At 37.2% G+C, this 23,375-nt stretch overlaps 1 protein-coding gene across 5 annotated transcripts; it reads left to right on the top strand.

Annotated features, from left to right (window-relative positions):
- The first annotated feature begins 301 nt into the window (after positions 1-301).
- Positions 302-22,852, top strand: LOC103717554. 5 transcript variants are annotated; one of them, XM_039133749.1, is made up of 15 exons: positions 302-753; positions 1,453-1,591; positions 3,310-3,430; positions 3,515-3,615; positions 8,149-8,270; positions 8,346-8,437; positions 11,872-11,977; positions 14,623-14,777; positions 16,291-16,418; positions 18,281-18,411; positions 20,208-20,305; positions 20,401-20,669; positions 20,829-21,264; positions 21,776-21,862; positions 22,537-22,852. In XM_039133749.1, exons 1-15 carry the CDS (start codon positions 337-339, stop codon positions 22,613-22,615), a joined length of 2,481 nt encoding a protein of 826 aa, XP_038989677.1. In that variant the 5' UTR covers positions 302-336; the 3' UTR covers positions 22,616-22,852. The 5 variants fall into 5 exon arrangements, with proteins under 5 accessions (XP_038989677.1, XP_038989676.1, XP_038989675.1 ...); XM_039133748.1 differs by having other exon boundaries at positions 3,211-3,430; positions 8,346-8,404; XM_039133747.1 differs by having other exon boundaries at positions 3,211-3,430; positions 21,776-21,834.
- Positions 22,853-23,375: the final 523 nt, after the last annotated feature.

Raw genomic sequence — 23,375 nt, 5'->3', positions numbered from 1 at the left:
CAAACTGTGCTGCTGATTGGGTTGTCTTTTTTGCTGCTCATCACTTGGAATACTTTATCTAAGAGGATCACAAGTTTGCGCTGGAGACTTTTTGTAGTCTTTTATTTTTTGATTTTATTAGCCACATTTATACCCATCGGGTGTGAGCCACTGTTGTATCAACAAAGAGCCCGAAGTTAGAACTTGCCGATCGATGCGTAATATGGGCCGGGCCTGTTCCGCGTCTGGTAGTGGTTGGCCCGATCCGGCCCAATTAACTCGTCCAGCCGGGCGAAGTTAGTTGAACTGTTCGGTCCTTCTCCCTGCATCTCCTCCCTTCCGGAAGACCGTGTCAGAATGCCTAAAAAGTACTCAATCAAATCGGGAATTCCCCTTCTCGTCCCCTGCCTCCACCTTCGGGCCCTCGACTTCTTCCTCCGCCTCTGGCCGCCGGCCGGCACCATGGGGGCAGATCTCTCCGCTGAGAGGACGACTCTGGTCTCGAGTTTCCGGAGGGTGCGGTGGGTCTCCCTTTTCTTGGGGATCTGGAACCTCGGCGTGGTTCTCTTGGGAGGGTTTTTGCTGCTCTCCGTCGTTTCCGGATGCTCCGGCGAGGAGAAGCTCCCATTCTCCGTGGTTTCCCTCGTCGCTGGCGTTAGGATCGTGGCCATGGTGGGCGCCGGGAAGGCGCAGCAGGAGACGGCAGAGACGATTGTCAACCATCCTATCGAGAGCTCCATCGCTGTTGATGCCGTGATTCGCCACGAGAGACGGGTATTCCATTTGGTCTCTTTGGAAAAAAGCCGATATTTTTGAAGGATCCTGACATGGGTTTTTTGGAATGTCAGCTCAATTTCGTGGAAAATGTGCCTTTGGGGCCATGATTTACCTATTAAATCCTCGATTGATTTGTTAATTGGATCTAATTCTTTGTTGGTTAAGAAAAAAACGAAACTTTCGCAGGCATTTGGAGATGGGTTTTGAAATGGCAGCCCAATTTCGTAGAACATATGAGTTTTGGGGTTATGATTTTTCTCTGGGACCTTCGATTGAATCCTCGATCAACCTCTGTTGACGGGATTGAATTGTCCGTTGTTAAAAAAAACAATCTTTTAAAAGATTCGAAATGTGTTTCAGTATGGCAGCTCAATTTTCTGCATAGTTTATGATTGGATTTCGACTTGTGATTGGCCTTAATCCCCAGATTAATTTGTCTTCTCTGGTTTGGAGTGATAGTTGGGAACAGTTTGTTGGAGATGAGTCATGGTTTGGTCTCACTTTGGGTCTAGTTGGAAGGCTTAATTCATATGTCTTTGTGCATATCAGTCTACCTGCAGCTGAACTTATGAATTTCTAGTCAGTAAATGTCATTATGGTACCTGAATTATTGGCTATGTTTGGTGCAAATGTCATCTATGATAGCTTAATCTTCTAGTTGGTTTTCTTTATGAAGTTCTCTTTCTTGATGAGCAGATGAGGTATAAAAGATGGCTTTGGTGGACAAGATTTGGAATGGCAGTCACTGTACTCCAGTTTGTTGGAGCCGTTTATCTGATGTACATCATTTTCAGCGATTTTTCTTTTAAAGGAGGGTCTAAATCATGTTTTTTAGGTAATTATAGTACTACGTTCTTTTAATTTGGAATCATCTTCATTATTGATAGTTTATACTGTGAACCCCCACTCCCCCTCTCCCCCCACCCAAGAAAAAAGAAGAAAGGTGGGGGTGGGAGAGAGGGAGGGAGGGAGGGAGGGGAAGAGCTCTCTCTCTCTCTCTCTCTGCTGTAGCATATGACAGATGAAGAGATAAAGATGATATTGTGGTATCCAAACACGTTGCTGCATGAAAGAAAATTTTCATGGGAATACTTTGTATAGAGTATTTAACAAATCTGAAAATTAAGATTTTTAATATTCCACATACATATAGTTATACTTATCAAAGCAACTCCTTTTCTTGATGAGTATATCAAAGAAGCTCTAATATAGTATTTTAGTTTTAGAACGACCACATCCCCTTAGGAATATCAACAAGCAGCCAAGTGCATTTTACTCTGATTTTTCTTCCTGGATTCAATGTTTAACATTTGTAACCATACTAATTTAGTATTATCAACCAAACTGCAGATTTATCTGGTTCTACTCCAAAACCAATCCATTCATCTGAATGGTGCAAATCATAAATAAAAAACCTGAGCCTAAAGTCAGGCATAGTGAAACACTTTTTCCTTTTTTACGCAAGATAGAACTCGCTTTTCTACTTGTTATTTGCTATACTCTTTCGCTTTGCAAGCACCCTGGTAATAAAAGCATCACAATAATTTTAAATTCCATAAGTTGAGAATTCCTACAATAACCAAACTTATCTTTAATTGATGGCTTTGGTCTGTAAGCTAAATGACTGCATGAAATTTGCAAGATGTATGATGAACTACTTAACATATTCATCAAATTTTGCGTATGACACCAACTTTCACATATGCTCAATTGCACAAAGAAAATGCCAAACTCTTTGCTTCCACAAAAGAAGCCTCTAATAGAAGAAACATATAAAAAAAAGTGCTTTCAAATCTTAATAACAATCTAAAGGCCATGAAGAGGCCGTATCTTAAGTTCTGAAGGTATCTCTCAGTGACCATGGGCATAACATGTTCAGTCGTTGTTAGTTGCCAGTCTTGACTACTAATATTAAGATGGAGAATGCGGTATCTATGTTTTTTTAATGACAAGTGGCTTGTTTCCTGTGGTACTTCAATGATGACATATTGTCATATAACATGGATTAAGGATCTCTTACTAAGGATATAAGTGGTTCACGATTAGTGTGCAGATTAGCAGATATTAGGCTGTCATGACTTAAATATGGTTCTCACTTTTAATAGGGGCTAATGTCTATTTTGTTTGCTGATCTGCATGTCATTATATCGGATCTTATCACAAAATTCTGAATTCACTTTTTACTTTGTTGTGAAATGACATGCTATTTTGTTCAATGACTACTTTATTAGTATTTACCTCCATTCAGTGATTCTGCACTTAAATCCTTATTTATATTGTATGAATATTGTATGAACTAGATAATTTGTTTTTTTTTCTGGTTTTTGATTGTTTGCCTGTTAACCAACCCACACAATATATACCTCTTTGATGATAAATTCTCTTATTATGTTTAATGCTCTTTTTACCTTGTAGCCAACATGATTATGATTGATTTCTTTATTGGCAATTCAGATCAGGATAAAACTAGTCGAGCATGGAAGCGGTTTTTGGTTGTTTCTTTTCTTGTCCTAGTATGGCTTGTTGTAATCATACAGTGCTTTACGGGTTCAGACATATTGCGATGGAGGTCATTTTATGCAACTCATGATACTGCATGGAAAGCTCATTACCGGGAGGTATTTGATCATGGAATTCGAGAAGCTTTGTGCTGTCTAGGACGTGTGAAATACCTGTAGGGTTCTTTCTGCATTTTGACTGCTATGTGACATTGATCTTGGAGTAACCATTTAACCAGATTTTATATTGTCCAATTCAGGAGCGTCTTGGAAGAAGATGAGGTCTCCTCTGTAGCAAGGCTCTTAGGAGATCTTGTGGCATATCGTGCATCTGGAACTGGACATCTAGAACTCCTGACAGGTTCATTTCCTTCATGCGGTGTAGAGTTATACCGTTGATTAATCTGTGTGGCATAACCTTTTATTTCTCTGTTATTTTTCCCTATTTCACCTTTAAAGGAGCTGATTTCCTGATCAACATTATTGACAGGTCTGTAGATGCTCCCATTACAGTCTAGTGTAAATGTGTAATGCAAATTTTCCAAATCGCGTATAATATCATCTAAGCATTTAATGACCACTCTGGAAGAGATATAGTAAATTAAGAAATATGTTTGGTCTTAAGAGACTATTCAAGTTCTCATTTTTTTTCCATGTTCCAGGAATATTTTTTTCGGTAGACATTTATCAACTTATCTGTCTGTAGTATGGGACCCACACGTATTTCTAACAAAATGCTGCTACATAGATTTTTTTTTAACTGGAACAATACTTAAAAAAAAACATATATAATAGACTGGGGTGAAACCAAGGCTTAAAAGACAGTTTTAAACTGCTTCGAGGATCTACTCAGTAAAAATGGAATCAACTATCTATGTTGTCTGGCTGAAAAGAAATTTCTCATTTTAATCTCACCTTCCCCTTGGAAAGTAGAAGTTTAAAGAAACTATTTAGCCATAGGTCATCCTCTTCCAAAGTGGCTTCCTCTATTCGACTTGTAGATAAAACCTCAGTGAGCCATGCTGTTATCAGTGGGTTTTATCCTGTATGTTGATGGGAGAAATAGTTGCAGCAGTATGTCCTGGACTCTCTGATGACTATCAATATATGGGATGCTATGATCTGTTTCTAAGGTGATTTGTGGTGTCCCAAAACATCATATTTTTGGATAAATGGCTGATATGATATATCAAACTTCTTCTTTGCCCCTTTTGTGATGGTATCAGACAGATAGGTAGCGAGCATTCAAACACCCATCTATGTTGGCTTAGGCATGTATTATGTTACTTCACTTTTGTTGCATTCTGTCTCTTGTACCAATAAGATTTTACCTTCATGTATTCTATTTCGGCTATCATCCTCTCTCAGAGAATTCATAGAATAAAAAGTTCGATTCTTTCCTTACTCAAACATTCTATTTTTGAATGATGTCTTTATCGATCTTTGCTCTCTAATACATGTAATTCATCTATGCCTCACTCTAATCTGATACCATTCAACACATTCTTCTTTGACAGCTTTTTATTTTTTATGACTATTGCAACGTTTTAAATTACTTCTGCCTATGCTATCTAGGCGCCTGCCCATGTGGGGCTGCCTGACATCTGCACCCATAGCCGCCTTAATGTTTTGTATCAAGTTTGAGTATGGAGGATGAGATGATTTAGGAGCTACCAAGGAATGCCGTACCGGTCCGGTCCCTGACCGGTACCGGACACAGATGAAAACCGGTATTTTCCGGTTTTCTTTTGTGAACCGGCCGGTACGGAGACCGTACCGGCCGATACCGGCCGGTATCGCTTGGTACCGGCCTCGTACCGGTGCGAACCGGCCGGTTCGCACCGGTACGGTGTTTTTTTTTTGGGGGGGGGGAACCACAGCGCCTCGCTGTGGTTTTTAAAACCACCGCGTGGCGCGTGGTTTCAAGGAAGAAGTGGCCCACGGGCCACTTCTTTCAAAAACAAAAAAAAAAGCCGTTTTTTTTTTTTTTTTTGGGAACCACAGCGCTACGCGCTGTGGTTTTTAAACCACCGCGTGGCGCGTGGTTTTAAAAACCACGCGCCCGCCGTGGTTTTAAGGAAGAAAGCTGTGGCCGAGGCCACAGCTTTTTTTTTTTTTTTTTTTGATGGGAAAGAAAGTGGTCCGGACCGGTACGGTACCGGTCCGGACTGGTACGGTACCGGTCCGGACCGGCCAACGGTACGCCGGTCCGGACCGGCCACCGGTACGCCGATCCGGACCGGTACGGCGGACCTTGGGAGCTACGGTTACATTTTGCTGAGTTGGTTTTTCTCATTGACTTATTACATCTTATTCAGTATGCTATGATCCATTTTTTGATTGAAACTATCTTTTTATTTTTCTCCATATATTTATTAGTTTTTTGAATTTATTATTCTTGGGCTGCCTTGACCTCTAGGTGCTTGCCTAGGTACCCATCTATTACCTAGATGCTAGGTGGTCTATTATGGATTTGAAAACACATTAGCAAATACATTATAAAACACTTCCAAGTGACTCTTAAATAACAATTTTTCTTGTGAATTTAAGTCAGTCATAGCAACTATTCCGAGCTTCGCACACTACAATATCAAGGGAATAATGTTTTTCTTATGGATAGGTCATGTTTATCTCGAATTTTCTTTGATAAAGATGTTTTCATGGTTGAGGCATTATAATTTGAAGCCTGGATTTGTTACAATTTTTTACCAGTATAATTTCACCACTGACAACGTATTCATTTGCCAGTCGTATCAAATATAGGACTTTAACCATATTCTATGTATAGTAAGCTGAGTCAAGAGTGCTAAGTCATGTGTTCACCAATCTGGTGGTATAATCCCCCAGGTAAGGCATGATTTAAAACCCAAATTGATATACAGTGAGAAATTTTTAAGGCTTTCTAATGAATGCGAGACCTTGCACTCTTTCTCTTGTCAGCCACAATACTTGTTCTAGCTTCTTGAAATATTATTCTCTACACCAAAGTTTTTCATATACTAACAAAACCATCAGATAATGTGGAAAGCTTGTTGGTTCATGAAATCACCATGCTAGCTTTGACACCATGCTAGGTTTTGGAGTAAGAATCTCATTAAGAAACTCAGTTAAACTAAAATTATCTTCCATTTTGAGATGATGAAGGGTTTTGAGGAAATGTTATATGTAACTTCCACGTCAGTTCGTGTATCTGCATCAGGGTTGGATAGAAGAAAATGAGAAAGGACCATGTCAAATTGATGGTGAGGGAAGCATGACCTCTGAAAGTTGACTGTATATCGCAGCTATTCTGGTGGGAACTGTCTATGAACATGCTAGGCTATTTCTTTAATAGGTGTATTTTGATAGAATTAAACAATTTGCTTGTCATGGATCAGATTGATATCAATGGCCTGATGATGCTAAGTTTTCTTATTGTAATTTGCCTTATTTTGTATGTGGCACTAGTATTATGAGCCGTAATGCCTTGTCTTGGTGCATGCAGTAAATTTTGGTATTATCAATCATCTCATGACTCATAAGTCTTCTAGTTCACTAAAGGTGATAATTTAGTTCATGTGGTTGTTTTCAGTATCGCACGCAGATCAATTTTCCTCTTTCATTTTCACCCTCTCCTCATTTCATATGCCATCATATTTGAATTTTTATTAATCATCACTTCGCCTTATTTCCCATTTCTCACCTCATTACCTTAAATTAGACAAAGTTATGTATGTGAACAAATGAGGTATGCATGGATGCATGCAAGGATCACTGTGCTGGTACCGAGGCCCATACTGGTTGCCCGTCAGCACGGTTCAACACACCCCTGTGTCGTTCCAAGCCGGGCCACGGACACTGCAGAGAGGGTGGGGGAGATGGAGAATGGAAGAGGGGAAAAGAGAGAGGGGAGGGGGGGGGGGAGGGAGGAAGGGAGGCAGAGGGAAAGAGGGTGGCGGATGGTCGGAGGAGGCCAGCTAAGGGCCGGAGAGAGGTGCAAAGGAGCAGAGGAAGTGCTCCACCCTCCCTTTTTTGTTTCAGTTGAAATAGGAGTCTTGGAGGGGGGGCCCTTTTTTTATTTTGAAGAAGATAAGTATAGTCAGCAACCCTCTTGCCGACTTCACTTAATTTTTCCAAAATAAAAAAAGGCTTTTATGATAAGTAAAAGCCCACATGCTCCTATGTGTCACAATGCTTAAGGACCAAATCCCGTTTACAAAAGAGTGAATCAATTGAAATGCAGTGAATATGACAACGATATCAAGAGGTAGTTATTATTTAGGATAGCAAAAGGTTTGATTTCCTTCAAAATGTCCTGTTTGGAGATGGACATAGTGATGAGGACAACAACTGAAAAGGGTTTTGAGGCCCTGGTCAAGGTTTGCTACTATTAAGATAATGAACTTTGTTTCTCTTTTCTATCTTGTCATGTAGATAAATCTGTAGCAAATATGGTTGCTATTGACTGTTACTTGTGAATGTATGTGGTTGAATTTGTCCATAAGATAATTTGAGTAGAGATACTTTTCTGCCATGATTTATTAGTAAGATTTTCTTTTCTTGTATCTGGGAATAATCTGCAAGGAATCAAAAATTGTTTGCAGAACTATGAGTGTCACAATAACTAGGCTGTTATAAGACAAAACAAGAAATCTTTTAAAGTATACATACTAATACTTTGAAGGAAAAGAGTGGGGTTAAAAAGAGTTTACATTTTAGGTTTAGCCTAGTCCATCTCTAATTCGGGTTATGTTTCCTTTCTGCAAACAATGCTTCGCACATGTTAATGCTTCCTTTATGCATGTGTACTACTCTATAGCTTCATCAGTTTGCTACTTTCTATAGGCTATCCCTAACAATCAGATTCGGGTTATTATCTTTTGTCATGCTGTGTAACAGTTGGTTTTCTTCCCAGGATTGGCTCTATTGCAGATGCATAAGCAGTCACCAAAATTGTATGATGAGCTCATTGAGGCATCTGATGAACTTATTCAAGAAGCTGCAGTCTTGCATCTGTTTGCTGAAGCTGCTTACACAGTTAAATCTTAATTTTTTTTTATTCCATATCACATTCCATTGATGGCATCTTACTAGATTACAGTCTTATTTCAGGGACCACTGCTTGATTTTGGAAGGAATCCAATATTGTTTCCTTGTGCATGGCTTTATAGGCAAGGGGTTTTAACTCCCTGGACTCGCAGCAGGTTTCCATATACCTGTTATCATACTAGCCATTTATGGCCATGCATATAAGATTATGAAGAATTTCTGAATTGTGACATGAGTATGCTTACATGTCTTCTACTCATGGTTTGTTTTACATCATTAGGTAATGCATATTTTCACCTCTGGGGCTTATATTGTGTATAGATCTTTGATAGAATTAAGGGATCATTATAGTTGCATATAAGGTTGTTGCCTTCCTTTTTTGATGTTTGACTTTCTTCCAATTTTCTGACAGATGCATTTCTAGTTAATGTTAACTAAACAAGAGCTACACTATATAGGTATTTGCCACTGACTCTAGAAGTCCATCATGCGTGAGCCATCCATTGCTTGGGCATCTTCACCATAGGGTTGGTTCTCCACATTTGCCTCGCCACGCATGTTCCCTGATTGATCTGTTTGAACATTGGAAATGGAACTTTGCTCAGCTGTTGGGAAGGTTTTCTGGTTCTTTAAGCATGTTTCATCATAACTTTTCACTTCCTCTTTGATATCAGAGTGGAGTTACTTTATGAAACAGCATAGAATGTGATAGTACTAAATACGAATTATCAGCTCCCTATAGCAATTGCAATTGAAGTTTCCAATACTGCAAGGACAGTACTGTCCTGTTCTGGCAAGTTTTTGGCACTGCTGTGTAGTGTATGTGGGTGTTGGTACAGGATGTGCTCCCATACCATGTGTTAGTACCTTGTGCTATACCGTTCTAGCAAAAAACTGGCACGAGGTCCAGTGCTGGTATTTGAAACCTTGAATTGCAAGATGTGAGGAACTCTTATAGTATGTGTTTGATGTGTATATATAATTACATGTCCACTTATAATTTCCATTCATGAATTTGAGCTTATTTGTGTTCTTAATGCATAACAAAGTCTCGTGATAGGTTAATTGAAAATATGCAAGGTAAATTGGTACCCAATAAAGTATCATTGACTCACATATATAGGATCATTTATGATGCTAGGTTTCTAGAAAATAATATCAAACTAATTATTTATTAGAAACCTCTCTATATACTAATATAAATTAGTTGATATTGATTTTAATTTAATAATGGATCAAGTTTTGCATACTTTTAGTGCTGGTTGTATTGTTTTTGACAATTGTTTTTTGGTGCAACTGTCTGGTGATGTCAGCAGGATGCAGCAAGATAAGCATTCTAGACTGGCTACCAGCTGACAATGGCATTACGTGATACTTTATTCCTTTGCTAGACCTCGAAATCTCAAGTATGTAAATATATGACTTTTGCCTCGTTGTTGACCATTCTAATGGTTTCTTTGTGACCCTTCTTTACCCATGATATGGTGTAATTAGTTATTACATCTTCAAGAAGGATATCCATTACCATCCAGACCCCCATAATGGCTCAAACTAGCATCTTCTACAATCTACAACGTCAAATTAAATGATACAAAAGCCTTTACCACCTTGTCATCTCAAGTTAGCATCAGATTGATTGGGAATCTGCTACTGAAATGTGACACTAGTAAGGCTTTATATCCATTTTCGCATATCAGGACTTATGAGGTTCATCTTTATCTCATAAGGTTTTATGAGTTCCAGCAGAGCTCATGAACACTGCTATGACATAATAGTTGGTCTACTCAATTTAGTTTGTTGCTAATTTAGGAGTTTCACACTCTTATGTTCGATAACAAGTAAGAGCTTTAGGCTATGGTTCAGCCAACTTCTTATTTTGTGTGGTATTGTTTCAGTTCTTGTGGTCCATTCCTATTTTTATTAGCTATTATGGCCATTCATCCTCAAGATGGCTTATCCTCTTGTCTTAGCTTTAAGCATCACTATATATTCAGGTGTTTTCTTATTAATCCCAAGCATCTTTCTTGTTCTTCTACACGTTGGTGGTCATCTTGAGAGTCATGCATATATTGATGCTTCCCCTAGAGCTGCCTACCTATCTAATCGGGATAGTGGAGTTGTTGTTTCACATTGGATATGGTTCTGCTGTTTCACCTTGTTACTATGTAATCACATCTTGTGTCGTGCCTGTGTTTCTTATGTTTAATTCTCATGCTTCTATATTTTAAAATGTTCTTTCTGCTATTTATGCTCATTGAGAGCCCTGAACTCAAGATTCATCGTACTATACTGAACCGGGTGATATAGGGTGTATCGTACCGTATAGATTTGGTACCGGTATACGATGCAGGGGACACTTAATATGTCAAATCAGCTCCGTACCGTACCATACTGACACAGTGATAGTGTGGTGCCGGTATCGGGCCCAATACCGAAACAGCATACTTTGTCTGAATTTTTAAGCGGCGGTTCATGATGAGAGTGGTAGAAACAATGGTTGAGGAGCTTTAGGCTTTTGTAATACTTGGGAGTTGGGATCCTACACCCTTGTAGCTACAAGTTTTTTCTATTACTGAATACTTATGTGAAGATATGGCCTACAATTTTAGATCTTTGAAGTTGTATAAAATTGTCTTATCATTTGTGGCTCGAAAAAACGAAATTGTAGCATTGATTTGGAGACCTTCAGCCATGTAATGCGGATGGTTGTTCTCTTCTCCTATCATTTTTTTTTTTCTTTCTATGAGCTAACTTAAGAGGTGCATGTGCTACCTCCTCCTGGCCTTCATGCCTCTTTATCTGCATTGAGCTATTTTTGGGATCATGGATAATATATGCTGTATTTGTTTTTGTATATTTGTTGTGTGCATGCATAAAGTGATTTTTCATACACTACAGAGTTCGCTTTGGGAGGGACCTAGCATTTATATTTCTGTATAATGAGTTATTTCTTTTCATTAGTTATTCATGGTATTTTTACAAAATTTCATCACTTCTTGCATTAAAAAGTGAAAATTCGTATAACCATTTTTTAGCATGTTGATTGAGCCTGGTTTCTTCCCAATTGATTAAGGTGTTATAATTTTCTTCCTTCACATTTTGATAAAGCTTGTCGCTATAATATGTGCACCTATCATCTTTATTTCATTTTGCACCCTTGACATTTTAGGGTCCATTTGGTATTGTTTTATTTTCAAAAATCCAAGAAGAAAATTGAACTAAACAAATATGTTTCAAGAAAACTATTTGTTTCTCAATTGTCTGTAAAAACTCAAGAGCTTTTGGCGGCAAAGGTTTATTGCTTTCAAGAAAGGTGACAATAAAGAGTGAGGAACGGAGAAGTTCTATGCATTTGTAGGGGAAAACATAAAGAACAACAATATTATGAAATAGGCCTTAGTTTTTCTTTTTTTTTCTTTTCTGGGTGGATTTCCATGTATTCTGTGATTTTTTCGTTTAATCTGCAACATTGATTTCATGAAGCCTTATTCTTTCCCTATCACAAAATGTCCTCTTTTCTTTATTGGCATATTATTACACCAGTATGATCATACTTTCATTTGTGACTGCTCATAATCTTTTTTTTTAGGCGTCCTGCACTTGAAGGTGATAACTGGTGGCGAGGACATGCTGCAGCCTTTCTAAAATATGTTAATCTAAATCCAGAAGCTCTTCGACAGGGGCGTGTTAGTCAAGTAATATTTTAACTATCATGCTTTTATTAATAGCATTCATGAAAGCTAAGATCTAATAAGTAATAATATGAATTTAGGTAATAGCTCAACTTCTTTGAGGCCTATACATAGTCCATGGTTAAAGTAGTCAATCAGTAACTTGAAGTAACAAGTACTCACACCTTAAACTTAGGTGTCATCAGAGCAGGTACATAACCTTAATGGAGTTGTGGATTTGCTTTAGTACAACTGTCACAGTGCCAATAACATTGAAAACATATGCGTGCTTTGAAATGTGTACTGTATGCTATCAAATTTTAGAGTGTCTTTATGTGGCAACTTTAAAAAATAAATGCCATTGTCCTCATAATGCCAGGGAAAGAGTCAAGACCCAATAAAATAAAATAAGAATAAGAGGTGTAAGTTGTGATGTGGGAAACATTTCTGTTCCTGTTCAATCTTTTCATGTTAAGTTTCAAGTCTAAATAGTTGTGGAGTTTGGTTTTGGTGATGGATCATAAGATTTTCAATGTCTTTCAGTAATGTTAAATTATGAAAAGATTTGAAACCTGAAAATGAAATTTGATTGTAGATTAGAAAAATGAACATCAAGAAGCAATCACATAGAAACATGAGAGGTTTACTTTTGACCATCATAAAGTTATATATAGCATGTCTAATGAAAGCAACGTCATATCTAGATATTGAAGATATTTTTGTACTATAACTTCAATATATCATAATATCAATACAAAAATTCCATGAGCTAGAACATTGTAGGAATAAAGAATCATATCTTGACAAATGATTTCAAGAATATGAAGATTTGTCTCTTGCTTTTAACTCCACGAACACCAAGATTTGCCTTTAGTTTTTGGAAGTTGAAACTGTAACGATGTTGCTAATTTTACTTGCTTGAGGCTTATTAGTGAAAGTAAATTATTCTAACGTCAACTAAATCATATGACTACCACATGGTTTAATTTATAAAAAAATGATCAAGTTGGATATTATGATATGAATCGCATGTCCTGCAGTACAGATCTAGTTCTTATGTTCCCCTCTGATATTGATCCAAGGATGATACTCGGATCATTTCTGGGTTATAAGATTCTGACAACAACACTCTGCTTTTCTTTTTTTATTATTTTAGCCTATTTTTTTAATTCATTTTGGAATCTGTCATAATGTAAAGTTCTATTTCTAAAACGTTTTTAACTCATACCTGCATGAACATCATTGTAACCATCCTTTATGCTCCATCTGTGGACTTAGCTGGGTATCAAATGTAGGAAGTCGACCCAAATTTTTATATGATGTGATGTAAAACCATGATTATACACTTGATTTGCTTCTTCTGCATCTATGTCCCTTGCTTTATTTTAGAGAAGATGGTGGATTTTCTACTAAATTATCCTTCAATCGCCAATTGGAAGTGCCAAAGATTGTGTTGAAATGGTATAGGTAGAAGATGATCTCTCTTTAAATGTGATGTTAAGGGATTTCTGTGTGTCTAGCGCAAGCCGAAAAGAGTATATAGTTTTAAGTTTTAACTGTTGTAGATACCTGAGACTGACTGATAATTATAAATTGGATGGCACAACATCTGCACTAAGCTATCCTAGATCATGTTGAAATGGCATTACTAGAAACTTAGTTCTCTTTAGACATGACTTAAGAGATCTTTATCTGTCTAGTGCAAGCAGAAGACAATATATAACTTTAACTATCACAGATACTTAAGACTGATTGATGGTTCTAAATTAGATGGCGACAAATCTGCACTATGTTATCCTAAATTGTCTCAAAATGGCATCACTAGAAAATTAGTTCTCTTTATACATGATATTAAATGTGTTTGCATTTAGCGCTGGTAGAAAAGAACTGATTGCTTATTCTATTTTTTCATAGATATTTGACACTGAGATAATAACACATCTTCACTATCCTTCCATGGCTGATTGGAAGTACCAAGGTTGTGTTGAATGGGCATCAATGAAGATAACATTTCTCTTCTTGTGATGTGAAAAGTTGTCAACTAGTGCAGGCAAAAAACAATTTATTCTAATTGTCATAGATACTTGAGACTGAAATATATCTACTGTACATGACATGTCTTCTTATTCTTAAAGGGTTCCTTAATTTGATGCCGTTAATCTGTCTCTGAACCTCTTTTCTCCTAAAACCATGAATACCAAGGAGTTTATATACACCTTCAGCTTGTTCTATGTTTTGTTTTTAACTTTTTATGCTTGTATACAAAATGAAATATTTTGTGCTGTAACTTTGTCTTATGCAGTAAACATATTTTTCTTATGTTGTTAATTTTAGTTTAAAATATTCTTTTCTAAGCTCTCTCCATAATGTATCTGCATTAGCCATTAGAATATTCTGCATTAGAATGTATCTGTAAGCTCCCTCCAGAATATTTTTCTTATGTTGTTAATTTGATGTATCCTACTTGCAATTTTGCCTCTGCCACTTTTTTTGCCTGCTAAAAGTTCTCAATTTGACTAATATACTGGTAAAACGTTTGCATTCAGGTTTACTCCACACTGTTGAACTTGGTATTGAATTAGGCTTCATATCTGAGGTCTACTATTTGATAGATAACTAGTATCTCTAAATTTTAATACCATACCTTACTCCCTTTTTTGATCATGCAGACAAAGCGTGAGGCTGCTTACTTTGTAGTGGTTTTGCATGATCAAAGATCTATAGTCATTGCCGTACGTGGAACTGAAACCCCTGAAGACCTTATAACCGATGGCTTATGTAGGGAGTGTGCTCTTACCATGGAGGATTTGGATGGACTATTAAAGAAAGTCTTCTCTCTCTCTCTCTGTGTGTGTGTGTTTGTGTTTGTGTGTGCATGTGTCTCTGGATATGTTATTCATGTATAGTAATTCATATTGTATAGAGGTTGTATCAAATGTCTTCATTCAGAAGTGATAAAATTGCATGTATTGAAAGGTTTCTACTATTTTTTGCATAGTCTTAGATGTAAACTCTATGATAATTGGGCTTTGGCTGTGGTCATGAATCTATCTGATTTTTGGTGGTGATGGTGCACCTACTTAGGATTATAGGATCTAGGTTTATGAGGTGAAATAAAAGGTGGTTTGCAGACTAGGATGTTATGTAATGTAGCAGAAGAATAGAGGAGGCATTTTTGGCATAGCTTTGGTGGGGAAGGAAGATGATATGGAGGATTTGTCATCCAGTGTTAACTCCTTGGCGGTGGCGGTGATAATTTGAGACCCGTGTCAAGTCAGAGGGGAGAGAAAGGGAACCTCAAGGAGAGGGGGATAATTGAGGGCCTTGATTGGACAGGTTATTGCACTATGCAGAACATGGTATGCTGTACCGGTTGGTACCGGACGTACCGTACCCATACCGATGGGTATCGGTTTGGCGTACCGCATACCGTACCGTACCGACACTCGGTATGCCTATCTTAGTGCGGCACTGGTACGGGGTTCGGTACCGGTACGGCGAACCTTGATGCAGAAAAGATAGGTTGGAAGAAGAGGGCTGTAAAAGGGGGATAGGAGAGATTCTGGAGTTGATTGCATCCTTAGGGCTTACAGTTTTCAAAGTTTTAGCTCTAATTCATTTGCATAGGTGGAATCTTAATAAAGTTGCATTACATTGAGAAATATACGAACCTATATGGCTACATTGGCGAATGTTAGATTACGGGTTGTATTGATAACACATTGATTAATGATCAAACTCTTCTACGTGTTAACTTAAATCTTATTTAAGAAATTCAGTTTGGATAAGACTTGCTCACTTTTTTATATAGTTAAGGTAAATCAGGTGTCAAACCAATCAGTTTGCAGCCTGGTTATACCATAAGCCAAAAGTATTTCTTTTGTGCTGTGAACTTGCAATGTCAGTTGAAATTTGGGTAAGTTAATTGAACTACCAGGATACATTGTTTGTATGCATTGGATTTGATGTCAAGTAAGTAAATTTTACTAATAAAATATCTCAGCTAAAGTTGTTGCGCATCATAAGAGTTGTAGATTTTGCCACTGAAGTATTAAACTTCAATAGCTTTCACTTATGCTATTGCAAATTACATGTCATTGATAGTAATAATGTTGCTTACCTTTGTACTGTTTCTTGTTAGTTTGATCTTTTGATTTGTCTTTGATTGAATGGCATTTGATTCCACCTTCTGGTTAGTATGTTCCATTAGAGGGTTGCTTCTATTATCTCTAGTTGGTTCTTGCATGTTCACTGAGGTAGCCTTTCTCTGGACATTCTTTTGTTCATCGTCCATTCCATTCAAGTGAACTTTAAATTAGTGTTTTTCACTTTTGCAGTAGCGAGCATGTACGCCCAAGTGTGAGACAAAGAGTTCTCTCCTCTTTTCCACATTATGGACATGCAGGGATTGTTGAGTCTGCTCGTGAGCTTTTCATGCAAATTGATGGTCACCCTGGAGTCAAAGGTCAGGATTGTAGTTGTATCTGTCATCTACCTGTGCTTAATTTGTTTCCTTCATATTTAGCACCTTTGCTTTCACATTTTATTAGGTTTCTGAAGTTCATTACTTTCATATGCCTTATTCAAAGAGCCCATTAGAAAGTAATATTTTATTAGTCTTTCTTAGAATTTCTACAACTTTTACTTTCATCCAGAGAATGGCTTATGTAGATTGAATTATACAGCATGAAGCGGTAATCTATTAGGGCTTTGTGATGATCCAGACTACTTTTGTAATTTATAATTTTTTTAACCATGTGGTCCCTTTTAACTTAATGATGCTCATTGATCTTAGATGTTTTTACTGATCCATAATTAATCTACATAAAAGGAAGTGCTGTCTCAGAATATATTTAGTTTTTTTAATCTGATAAAGAAAAGATAATCTCGGAATATTTCAGGGTTTTTGGAGTGGAATGGTTACTACTCATTTACTGCATTCTTATAATTAATTTCAATAATATGGTGGTAGATTATAAAGATCTTCATGGATTAGCAAGAAAAGAAAAGGTTTAGCTAGAGACAAATTATTGAATTCATCATCTAGCTTTGTCAATTGACACTTCCCCCTCTTTGACTGCATTGCATAACAAATGAATACCTATCATGCAAATGTTGGAAGTTGTCTATAAATATTCAAGGTTTTAAAAAGCAGCAGCTCTTTGCAGGTTGAGGTACTTCATAGCCACATATGCAATATGTTGGTGCATGTGCGAGCACCTATGCAGTTGGTATCTAGAGAAGATAAAAATAAATATAATTCATAAAGTTAGATAAAATAAGTTAAAATTCAGAAATCAATAAGTAATCTCAAAGAAAATAAGAAAAGTTATGTCTACAGTTCCTTATTTTATTTAAAAGACTATCTTAAGTATGACATGTTAACCTAAGAAAAATATCAATTTTTTCCTATAAACTATGCTCAAATTTTAGGTACACTGATACAAGGTACACCGTACTAGTATTGGTAGGCGTACCGGTCGTCTATCGAACTAGTACGGTTCCGGTTCGGATCGGTTTAAATCGGTACCGAATTGGCCAGCTCTTCTCTGCGGAAGCGGGTGCGTCCAGCCGGAGCCGGAGAAGAAGAAGAGAAGGAGAGAGCGAGTAGGGGAGGGAGGAGAGCCCCCCCCCCCCCCCCCCCCCCCCCCCCCCCCCCCGCCCCTTTGCGGGGTGGCGAAGGCCTCTCCTCTCTCCCCCACTCGCTCTCTCCTTTTCTTCTTCTCCGGCTCCAGCTGGGTTTGGTATCTATGGGCTCTGTACCGGTTTTCACAGCTGAACCATACCGGTCAGGGTCCGAACCGATACGATACATGCTTAACTGGCCGGTACAGGCTGGTTCAACATACCATGCACTGATACAAAGAATAAATTTATAAAATACAAAATGATGAACAACCAAAAGAACAAGCAGCAAGTTTGCATGATTTAAAATAAAGTGGAAAGTATGTAGCTAATAAATAAAACGTGTAGTATTTAAGCTACTAATTTTCAGGAAGACGGTTCATTCAATTGGAACAATCATGAGCCTAGGCTGCTTATATGAGCCACTTGGGCCTATGTAGGTGCCTAATGTCTCATTATGTGTTCTATCCCCAAATGGTTCAGTCACCAGGTCGCATATGAATATGCGGGTGCCTAAGCGGACACATGAACCACATTTTAGAAGAGACATACTTTACCATCAGCAAGTAAAACATATTCATGTTTGACATATGAAATGAAAATGATGGAACTTTTTCATGATTCTCATTTGCACACCATGCCTTAGCACTTAACATACACATCTTATGTTTGTAACATCACTTGTACTTCATGTATCTGCAGATGACTCATCATCTGAAGTGTCTGGATTTCTCTCTTCTTTGTTGGGAGTGGGATGTGAATGTCATGGATATCAAGTTCGCATTGTGGGGCATTCTTTAGGAGGTGCTGTTGCTACACTATTGGGGCTAAGGGTAAGCACATATTTGGTTCTCTTCTTTCCTATATTATCCGCCATAATGTTGCACTATATTGGCATAGTGAGTTGGGCTGTTTAATCTATATTTTCTTCTTCTGTGGATTTTAAAATTTTTCATTTATGCTTTATATCTTTTCCTATAGTCGCAACTTGGCTAAGCTTATACTTTCATATTAGCTAACAAGCCTTATACAATTTGTTCGTTCATATTTTTCTAATAATTCTGAACCCTATCATAAGCTTTTGCATGTGACAATAGCAAGCACGCCTTATCCATTTGGGATCTTATATCTAATTTCCTGGAAATGCTCATACTTCAGTCTGTATTTGCAGGCTCAATTGAACTGTATCCTCCAAAGTCTCGGTTTGATTATAGATCACTGTTAAGGAAAGAAGTACTATTTATCATCCATAAAACAGCTTTATATTTTTAGTGATCATGTTATTCTTAGCCTTTCGATTAACATTGTTGTAGGAGTATTGTGCTTATAAATACGTAGTCCGTTTATGGTCAAAAAATTCATTAAAAGGATCCTTGAATACATAATCATATGATCTCAAGTTCTCGACTATCATTAAGTCGGCCATGAGGGGAGTTTGTATAATGATGACCCAGTGGATCATGTCTCCACCCCCACACCCCCACACCCCTCAAAAATAGTTCAACCAATCCAATATCCACTTCATTGGTGTCAGATTTATTATTATTTTTTAATACCAATGCTAGCTTATTTGTCTTTTCTCCAACAGTCTATATGTGATTATGTATTTATTGTTCTGGTTCAAAATGAAGCTTTTATGCTTAGTTGGTTCTATGTACAGCAGAAACTAACAATCAAGCATCGTAAAAGAGATTGAAATACCTAAAGATAATAAAGATGAACCTTTGATAAAAGTACTTCTATATAAAATTATCAAACTACTTTCCTTCTCGGTTTTAATATTTATTCCATGAAGTAGATTCTGGCTCTTTGATGTAGTGTAAGTTTTCCCAACAGCTTAGTTTGGGAAACACCCAAAACCAAACTGCAAAGGTGACCAGAACTGAACTACTTAGACCTGAATTAACATTTAACCATGGTCACCAACATTGACACAGGACATTGTCATAGATTTTGTCAAAAATGCTACAAAGATGAGCACAATAAGTGTGACTGAAGATCAAATTTGTGTTAAATTTATTTTATTTATTTTAGAGATGTCAATGTACATTTGTTCTTTTGCATGATGATGATGTTTTTCTCACTTGCTTTTTGAGTAATCTGAAATTAGAACTAGCCATTTTCTTACCCATCTACCTTTTATTTCAATCTTGTTTCAACCACTATCGGGATAAACTTTTCCAATGATTCGCATAGAATAACAGTAACTTAATTAAAAAGACTCCAATTCTGGGTCCAAAAGTTTCTGTTGAGCTCTTAATTGCTATGCACCATTGGACCACTTGTGGTCCTTTAGTCTAATGTATGTATTCTACAATCTGAATTAAATGCCTGTGCATGTCCCCAACTCTTTTGCTTTTGTGATATCACAAATTTCTTTTCCCCTTCCCAGCACCTACAAGGCTACAAAGTACCCTAAGAGTTTGCATACACCTATTACCATGTAAATCACATGCTTACTAATAAGTCCAAATGTTCTCAATCAGTATCTAATATTAAATAAGATTTGTACTGCTTTATGCTCATGCACTATAAACTTTGTGTATGGCCTTTTAAGTTTATTTTATAGATTACAAAAATATATTTATTAAAAAAAAATTTCTCACCATATCAGCTATTATTCTTGCAGTTATATCGACGATACCCCAACTTGCATGTATATGCTTATGGAAGCCTCCCTTGTGTAGATTTAGCTTTAGCTGAAGCATGTTCAGACTTTGTTACTACGTGAGTGTGTTTGACATTCTTTATTTTAAGACAATTTATTTCATGCACCATTTTCTTTAACTAATATGGTCTGATCATTCTTTAACCTTTTCCAGCATTGTATACAATGATGAATTTTCTGCACGCCTTTCCGTTAACTCGATACTCAGGCTTCGTGCATCTGCGATCAAAGCTCTTTCAGATAATTCTTCGGCTGATTCAGCAATGATACAGAAGCTTGCCTGTAGAATTCTTCGTTTAAACAAATACCATGAGAATGGGGAGCATTTTGATGCATCTTCTCCATCTTATAGACCAAGTACCATGAGAGTGGAAGAAAGTAAAAGTATATATAAAAGAAGGCCCTTTAGGCCTACCATTGAAGGTGGGATGCTTTTATGCCTTGGTGAAGTTGCATGTATGAGGAACATGTCCACAAATTCAAATCAACATTGCTCACCTGTAATGCATACTTGTTAGCTGTTGCTCAGTAATATATCAGAACCATGTGTTTTCTGATAAATGACCTTGTATCTTGCTCCAGGGAGCAGCCAGCCTGATCAAGAACTGCATGATCCACATCAGGAGGAGGCTTCCTTATTTGCCAATTCAGGCTCTGAAATTCTAAAATTTGGTGGCAACGAGTATACCAATTATGATGTCATTATAGATGGTCTTAATGAATGTAACTTTAGGGAACCGTGCCTTGAGAAATCTGATGTCATTTTGTCATGTGAGGATCAAACTTCTCGGTTTTTGGAAGATCCAACATCTGTTCCAGTGTCACTGGAACCCCCAGAGGTGTTTCTGCCAGGTTTCATCATTCATATAGTTCGAGAACCAAGAAGCATCATGCCTCTGTGGAAAAACTGGATTGTTCACGATCATAAGCCTGTTTATAGAGCTTTTGTGGCTAAGAGAGAGAGATTCAGAGATATCATTGTGACACCTTCCATGTTCATTGATCATCTACCATGGAGGTAACTACCTGTATATTTTTTCATTTCATTAAATGTAGTGAGTTTTATTGCTAGAAGTGACTAGTACGTTATTGATCATATTTCTGAAGTAATTTAAGGGAATCTGGTTATGTTACTAAACTCATATTCTTGAAGAAGCAGGAAACTGTAAGCATTTAAACATAGCATGTGGTGCTCATGTGCGCGCGCGTGCGCATGCATGCATGTTTTACTGTTCCTTGGTGTGTTCTTTTCAAGTATTCATCTTAAAGCATCACATACATTGATAATCTTGTTTCCACTTCTGTATAATTCATACTTTAGATAATGGACTTGAACCTTTATGAAATTGTTAACTGATGAAATACCCCAACCTGTTAGACTGCAGATTCAGTAATAAACAATTACTTCCTCTGTATGCCTTTTTGCCAGCATGATTCATGATAGCTTAGAATTTCTGCCGATTTCATCTGTGGTATATCTACTTGAGTGATGCTATTTTTCTGTCACCTTAACTGTTTGCACTTTGCAGGTGTCACTCTTCAATGCAAAGAGTTTTAGAAGCGCGCAAGTCTCAAGGCCAACTTACTGGTGATCTACTCAATGGAGAACATGCAGTGTAAACTATATACTTGATATCCACCCTAAATATCCATTCCACCGTACACGAAAGTTTTCTACAACACCCACTATCATATCTTATGATATAACCAGGGACTCGAAAGCAAGACTCTATCTAGATCTATTGACCCTAAATCAGACAGCAGAATCTAAAGATCATATGTTTGAGGACACCAATTTTGATCCTACAGGAATTATTTGCAAAGCGGGCAGGACATTTTTAGTTCAGCCGGTAACTTTTGGATGGAATGCTGATCTCCCTTCTACTCCTTGCATAAAAACCATTCATTGGAAAGACACAGCAGAGAAAACCATTACTGTGGTGCAATGCTGAACATGCATGTGCAGCCAAACTGCTTGTCTAATGAGCAGTATATATGGGTTTAAGTCCCATTATTATTGTTGTACTTGATGTCTTGTCCTAGAAGGGGCTAAAAAGAATTTATTGAGGAGCAATAAAATCAACATAATGCAATCTTTTTTTTCAGCACTTTCCTGCCCTTGTCAATAACTTAGCCATATATCCTATTTTTTACTGCAATAAAAATTACTAGTGACCGAAAAATCTAAGATGTGATTGTAGAATGGATATGCTATTTGTTTTTACCTTCTAAGCTGGTGGATTAAATGATCACAGTACAATGATTTTTACCCCTTTCTATCTTTTTTCAGCCTCTGCAGTGAGCCGTTTCTTCACAGTTCACAATCATACAGCAGCAAAATTTGGCCATGGCACAAGATTGCAGTCTAAATGATCAATTGGCTCGCGAAAGGCAGGATAGCAGCTCAAGATTCAGACTACTTTTTGCAACATCAGATTTCCAGAATGCTTCACTTAGCCTGTAATCATCGATAAGAATGGGTGTTGAATGGTGAATTAAATTTAGCAACTCATGACCATGCTGCCATTAGTAAATATGCTTGGTATCAATTTGCCTGATGAATATATATATTTTTTTAAAAAGAACTAAGAAAGTTTATTATGTTATAATATTTTTCAGCTAGGATTTTTGTGTGCTCAACAGCAGAATCCTAGGCTTCTAGCTGACATTATGGGACTTGGTCCCCACTGTGGCCATGGCCGCATGGCCATCCATCATTATAGCCTTAAAACGACCAATATTAAATATCCAAATATCCGTACAAAATCAAAAAAGTACATTAAAAAAAATTTATTTCCTACATATATATAATATAATACACAAATAAATTTAGTAAACATACATCGATGATGATGTATAAAAATAAATATGAGTCAGTGGATGAGTGGTATATGATGGCCTTGTAGATAAAACTTACGCATGTACCTCCTTTTTTTTCCCCTTGATTTAAATAACTGAATATAAAACACAATTAATTTAATAAAAAAAATCAGAAAAACCGGCAAGCTAACCAAAGCAGTGTTGTTCTTTAATTTAAAGCAGCCTTATGTGACCCGTATTCCACCACCGTTTCATTGTCTTGCCGTGGAAGTCGTCTTAGAGATCGGACGGCTAGTAGGACTTGAAGGT

This window comes from Phoenix dactylifera, chromosome 14 (genome assembly GCF_009389715.1).
Source record: "Phoenix dactylifera cultivar Barhee BC4 chromosome 14, palm_55x_up_171113_PBpolish2nd_filt_p, whole genome shotgun sequence".
Lineage (NCBI taxonomy): Eukaryota > Viridiplantae > Streptophyta > Magnoliopsida > Arecales > Arecaceae > Phoenix > Phoenix dactylifera.
The sequence above is the reverse complement of the archived record's forward strand: the minus strand, read 5'-3'. Positions and strand labels throughout refer to the sequence as shown.

What these genes read in the sequence shown, in the direction of transcription:
- LOC103717554 (XM_039133746.1), top strand. Translation starts at nt 337, where the DNA reads ATGCCTAAAAAGTACTCAATCAAATCGGGAATTCCCCTTCTCGTCCCC. An exon ending in ACTCCCTGGACTCGCAGCAG is followed by an intron (nt 8,438 to 11,871) that starts GTTTCCATATAC and finishes CTTTTTTTTTAG; the next exon opens with GCGTCCTGCACTTGAAGGTG. An exon ending in ATTGATCATCTACCATGGAG is followed by an intron (nt 21,265 to 21,775) that starts GTAACTACCTGT and finishes TGCACTTTGCAG; the next exon opens with GTGTCACTCTTCAATGCAAA.